This window comes from Dendroctonus ponderosae, unplaced genomic scaffold (genome assembly GCF_020466585.1).
Source record: "Dendroctonus ponderosae isolate FM_Combo_2020 unplaced genomic scaffold, Dpon_F_20191213v2 Dpon_F_20191213_12, whole genome shotgun sequence".
NCBI classification, from domain to species: Eukaryota; Metazoa; Arthropoda; class Insecta; order Coleoptera; family Curculionidae; genus Dendroctonus; species Dendroctonus ponderosae.
Genome location: NW_026017316.1, coordinates 2,300,542 through 2,306,579, shown reverse-complemented (window position 1 = coordinate 2,306,579; position 6,038 = coordinate 2,300,542). Strand labels below are relative to the sequence as shown.

The window sequence follows — 6,038 nt, the reverse complement described above, 5'->3', positions numbered from 1 at the left end:
ATCGCAACCTTCGCGAGCTGCACCAAGAAAGCCGACGCCACTCGTTCAAACGCAAAGAGCTGCGTTCGCGATTGCTCGCTTTTCAATGTTTTTTTCGTGCGCAAATAATGCGAAATACTCACTGGCGGTAAGTCTGCAGGCACAGCGACGACAAAAACTGAACTTTTCGATCACTTCTAGTCGATGGAAGGCATCGCACAAGCGAAATAAACCCGGCAAACAGCCCAAGGCCGGAATGCTGCGTTCGCAACTTTCCGCTTTGCGCGCCTTTTGGCAACAAATCCCAGAAATTCCGGTCGTTCCTGTTCCTCAAACCGACTCGACGGCGCACGGTTAGCGACTTTAAAGCCGAAACATCAGATTTTGACCAACGGCACGGAAACGACGAACTGCGTTCAGCAACTGCAAACCACGAACGACCAACGGCATCAACTGCAAAGTTCGCAAATCCAGCCTTACTGTTCTAGTGAGTTTGCGATGGAACTTTGGTCAGTTTGGACGCGCAAACCGGCGGGACAGGGCAACGAGACGCCAAGCAATATTGTCGGATTCGATTTATTGCGTAAAACTACGTCATCACAGGTGTCCAGGCCAGGAGCGGTCCTGCTAACTAAGGCACTAAACGGGCTCCTTGGTGGGGGGCAGCTCCTCCAGCCCGATGTCCTTGTCCTTCGCCTCGGCCACGCCCTCGCTGCTCTCCAGGTCCGCCTCCTTCGACGGAATCGGCTCCCCCTTGAGGATGAACTGGATCTCCTCCAGCGTYTTCCCYTTGGTCTCCGGAATGTACCACCAGGAGAAGATGGCGGTGAGCAGCGTGGAGGAGGCGAAGATGTAGAAGGGCAGGTCCAAGTAGTAGACGGCGATSAGGCGCTGGTAGAGCTCGACCGAGATCAGCCCGAAGAAGAGATAGGAGAAGTCGGCCAAGGTCATGCCCATGGCCTTGACCTTGGCGGGGAAGAGCTCAGCGGTCATCACGATCGGGATGATGCCGAGGCCGAACTTGAAGACGGCGGCGTAGACCATGACGGCGGCCACCGGGATCCAGGAGATGCCGCCCACGTCCTGACCGCTGTTCTTCAGCGTGAAATAGACCGCCAGCACCAGCAGCGCCAGTCCGCTCAGCAGACTGGAGCTGATCAGCAGCCCCTTGCGCCCGCACTTGTCCACCACAAAGTCGGCGATGGTGGCGGCGATCAGCATGAAGCTCGAAAACATGATGCCGGCGATCTCGAACGAAACGTACTCGGACTCGGCCTCCTTGAGGATCGAGTGCAGATTCATCAGCATCACCGAGATGCTGCTGAAGTGCTGGGCGGCGTTCAGCACCGTCATGATGATCAGCGCCTTGCGGTTGCTCTTGGAGAGCACCAGGTCCTGGGGGCGGCCGCGTTCGCTGCGCTGGCGCAGCACCGCCGCCGTGATCTCCTCCAGCTCCTTGTCGATGTTCTCGCCGGTGCGCAGCCGCATCAGATGCCGCTTCGCCTTGTCGCTCTTCGTCTTCTGCAGCAGGTAGTAGGGGGAGTCGGGCATGAACGGGAACGTCACCAGCTGGATGATGACGAACAGCGAGCCGATCACCGAGCAGGCGTAGAACGGGGCGAACGGCGCAACTGCGTACACCACCAGGATCCCCACCAGCATCATGACGTAGATGACGCCGGCCAGGAAGCCTCTGATGCGCTTGTCGGCGATCTCCGCAATGTACATCGGGGCGGCCACGAAGGCCACGTCACCTGACAGCCCCACCATGAACCTGTCAACAGCGCTTGATGCACTGGCGGCTAGAGGGCGCTGCCAGCCACTCACCTGGCCACGTACAGGTAGATGACGTCGTCTGCGAGTGCGATCAGGATCCARGCGATTAGGGAAATGACGGCGGCGAGCAGGATGGAGGCTTTGCGCCCCAGCCGATCCACGCAGTAGATCGTCACTGGCAGGCCGGCCAGGCCGCCTATGAGGTAGATCGATTCCAGCCAGGTGACGTCACTGTGCGAGATCTTGATGTGCGAGTCCTCCTTTTCGAGGATGGGCATGAAGGGCGCCGACCAGCCGTAGTGCATGCCGTCGGAAATCGCCCCGATTGTACCTGCGCACACAAAATCGCCAATTTTGTAGACCCGAAAACGGCAACAGTGTGTTTGTGTCAACAGAGCATTTGTCTGAGTGCGATATTTGACAAGTTGCCAGACTAAATTCAACAGTTAACGATTGACTTTGTGCATCAAATGCGACGTTGCCTTTGGACTTGAAAAACCTGCGAATTTTTCGAGAATTTTCGCGTAAAAAACAAGTTGTGTGGATCGAAGAAAGGATCGCAATTTAGAACGCAGTCGAGCACACAGTCCACTTGAATTAATGTGAAAAATGGGCGGACAACTGGTCAACGCAGGAGATGCGACGTTGCCGCTGAACTTTTGCCTATTGGAAGGCACCACGATAAGGATTGCTAGTGAATGGCGAACTTTCGCTGGCAAAAACGCAAATCGTAAAAATCCTCGAACGCCGCAAGCTTATTAAAGCCGCTTCTTTGTGGATAAATGAATAGGAAAACTAGCGAAAAAGTGGGCAATTTGGAACGCAGTTGAGTAGGAAACGCATTTGAAACAACGTGATTTACTCGAAATCGTCACCAATGCACCACGTAAGGAAACTTTATTACTCTATGAAAGAAATTTGGAACGCAGTCGAGCAGAAAATACCCTTGAAATAACGTAATTTACAGCGAAAAAATTGCCGCAAAAAAGTTGAAAAATTATTTAAATCCTGGTGCGCCGCAAGCTTATTAAGGAAAACTAGCGAAAAAGTAGGCAATTTGGAACACAGTTGAGTAGAAAACACATTTCAAATAACGTGATTTACGTGAAAAACCTTCATAAATTGCGCATCTTTCATCGGTTGTGCCCAAAAAAGGAAAAATGTTGACATTGGCCAGCGCAGCTGGTCAGCAATGGAGGGCACCACGTAAGGAATCTTTATTACTCTATGAAAAATGCAAGCGCCATTAGAGCCGCCGGTTTATGAATGGATGAATGAGTATTTAATCTTGAAAAACCGGCGAGAAATAAGGAAATTTGGAACGCAGTCGAGCAGAAAATACCCTTGAAATAACGTAATTTACGGCGAAAAAATTGCCGCAAAAAAGTTGAAAAATTATTTAAATCCTGGTGCGCCGCAAGCTTATTAAGGAAAACTAGCGAAAAAGTAGACAATTTGGAACGCAGTTGAGTGGAAAACACATTTCTAACAACGTGATTTACTCGAAAAACCCGCATAAAATGCGCATCCTTCACCGGTTGTGCTCAAAAAAAAAGAAAAATGTTGACATTCCCGACTGCAGCTGGTCACAAATGGAGGGCACCACGTAAGGAAACTTTATTACTCTGCAAAATGCAAGCGCCATTAGAGCCGCCGGTTTATGAATGGATGAATGATTATTTAATGTTGAAAAACCGGCGAGAAAGAAGGAAATTTGGAACGCAGTCGAGCAGAAAATACCCTTGAAATAACGTAATTTACGACCAAAAAATTGGCGCAAAAAAGTTGAAAAAATATTGAAATTCTGTTATTTAAGCCACTTGTTTGTGGATAAATGAGTGGAAAAACTAGCGAAAAAGTTGGCAATTTGGAACGCAGTTGAGTAGGAAATGGAGGGCACCACATAAGGATTTTTTGTTTCCTGCGCAATTTGGAACCGAGTCTACACAATTTACTTTCCCATCAATTGTGCTTCACCGAACACTTTGAAGACAATGCGACGTTGCCATTCGGGTTTGGTCAATTCGAAGACACCACGTGAGCAACATGCGATCTTGCCGTTGAAAAAACTGCGCATTGACAAAAAAAGATGGCAATTCGGAACGCAGTAGAGTAGGAAATGGAGGGCACCACATAAGGAATTTTTGTTTCCTGCGCAATTTGGAACGGAGTCGGCCACAAAATTTGCGTTTCCATCAATTGTGCCAAGAAAGGAAAAAATGTGAAAATTCCGGGACGCAGCTGGTCAAAGTCACCGAACACTTTGAAGAAAATGCGACGTTGCCATTCGGGTTTGGTCAATTCGAAGACACCACGTGAGGAACATGCGTTTTTGCCGCTGAAAAAACGGCGAAATGCCAAAAAAAGATGGCAATTCGGAACGCAGTCGGTGTGATGCACGTGACGTTGGCCCAACTGAATCAGGCGCGTGGCCGGATAGGGACGCATCCGAACTGGTCCATCGCGTTGCCGGAAATTTGTCAAAATTGACGAAACATTTGCATAAACCCGGCATTGTTTAAACAATTAATTGTTGTGTGCTGGTAGCCTTGACGTGCACGTTTGCCGACGCCACAATAACAAGCGTAACCACGATGATAATGAGAGCGATAATTGGGCGGAATGTAAACATGTGGCCGCGAGCAATTAAATGGCATTAACCCTAATTAGGGTTATGCGGCCTCTCGCTTCTGCACGTGCGGCGGCCGAGCGAGAGTGAGAGAGACCGGGGGGGCAACTTACTGGCCAGCACCGAGAGCAATTGGCCCTTCTCGAGGATCATGTTGTTGGGCACCGCTGAACCTGCACACGAGCATTGGACGAGCGTGTCCCGTCCGGAAAACTGTCCCGCGCTCCACTGGACAAACCGCGTGTGGACGTCTAATTTTAGGCTCGGCCGCGACGTCACTGCCTGCGCTGGCACACTGACCGGCAGCGGCGAATCAGCTGGTTTTATTTAGACTGAAGAGTGTACAGGGTGGAGCGGCCAACAGCGGGACCAGTTCGGCCCTGCCCAGTTTCGGGGCGCGTCGCCTGGCAACCGCCCTCGGGTGGTGAGTGCCGCGGTCGGCCGCTAGATGGGGGCGCGAGGGTGGTGAGTGGCGCGGCCGGCCGCTAGATGGAGGCGCAACTTACCGGTCAAAACGGCCAGCAGTTGGGGCGCAGCCCACCCGATTTGCGGCAGTTTCATGGCGCACCGCACAAAAGCTGCAGACTCAGTGAGAGGAAAACCGATGCTCGTGCCTCATCCATTAAACATCGGCAATCAAAATGCAAAAAAACCAGTTGCGCTCGATCGGGTACTTACTGCCCAGCACGGCGACGATCTGGGGGGCCGTGCCCCTGAACATGTTGATGAACCCCTTCTCGTGCATGGCGGCTCTGAGCGATCAGAACGGCAGCAATGCAGCCTCCCCTCCGGTCAAAAATGGGCGCGTCTCACCCTGTATGTGTGGAGTAGTTTGCGCAACGCCGCATTAAGTAATCCGTGTTGGTTCAGTGGTTGGCACCCGCGGAGCAGAAGAGCAAAGAAGACGCGACCGGACTAGTTTGGGAGCGGTTTAGTGCGTGGGCAAATGGCCAGCGGGCGACGACGCGCGCTTCCCTCAAAGGGCGTCTGAGCGGGTTGGGGAGAGTTGGGGGCGCGCACAGCGACTGAACAGCGTGGCGCCCGCTCGCCCATTTAAACGGTGGCGCGCTAATCCGCGAAAATCCGGGCGGGATTAGGGCCGAATCTCGGTACATCAGTGCCGGATTAACGGGCCTCGTTAGCACACTTCCGAGGTCTGTTTGCTCGAATTAATTCGCAGTTGGCGCGCTAATCGGCTGCGTAAACTGACGCAACTTGATTGAGCTAATTTGATTGATGCGAGTGACATCGACCGTTGTAAATCATTCATGAAGCCGAACGCTGGCGGCCGGCGTTTGTTTGCCGAGTCGGCGGAAGCGCACAGCCAGTGGCGCGCCCAAAAGGCTCGGCACAACATCGACACCCAACTCAGGTCGATCTATTTGGTTTCAACGCAAAAAAACACTCTAAACTAGTCAAATCATTGTTTGTCACGTTGAAATCAGTGTCGTGCCCGAAGGGCTCGGCACAACAAATACATCGGACTGTGTTGAGTGTCGATGTTGTGCCGAGACCTTCGAGCACGACACTGGCTTGTATGCGACAACACTCTAAACTAGTCAATTATTCACTCTTTTCGAACACTAAACGACGTTTGCATAGACTACTTTGACGTTTCGAAGCACAGCCGTGTCAAAACTTTGACATAATTGGG

At 51.9% G+C, this 6,038-nt stretch overlaps 1 protein-coding gene across 4 annotated transcripts in view; it reads right to left on the bottom strand.

The window, feature by feature from the left end:
• Nucleotides 1–539: 539 nt before the first annotated feature.
• Nucleotides 540–6,038, bottom strand: part of LOC109540606 (facilitated trehalose transporter Tret1-like) — a 16,233-nt gene continuing 10,734 nt past the window's right edge. The window contains exons 1-3 of one of the 4 annotated variants that reach the window (XM_048663048.1): nucleotides 5,063–5,477; nucleotides 1,807–2,086; nucleotides 540–1,753 (exon numbers count right to left, since the gene is read on the bottom strand). In XM_048663048.1, the coding sequence (XP_048519005.1) occupies nucleotides 619–1,753; nucleotides 1,807–2,086; nucleotides 5,063–5,129 (1,482 nt within the window). In that variant the 5' untranslated portion in view covers nucleotides 5,130–5,477 and the 3' untranslated portion in view covers nucleotides 540–618. Of the gene's footprint in view, nucleotides 1,754–1,806; nucleotides 2,087–4,497; nucleotides 4,736–4,890; nucleotides 5,035–5,062; nucleotides 5,478–6,038 lie in introns of those variants that run through there. The other 3 variants (XM_048663049.1, XM_048663050.1, XM_048663051.1) reach the window with 3 other exon arrangements.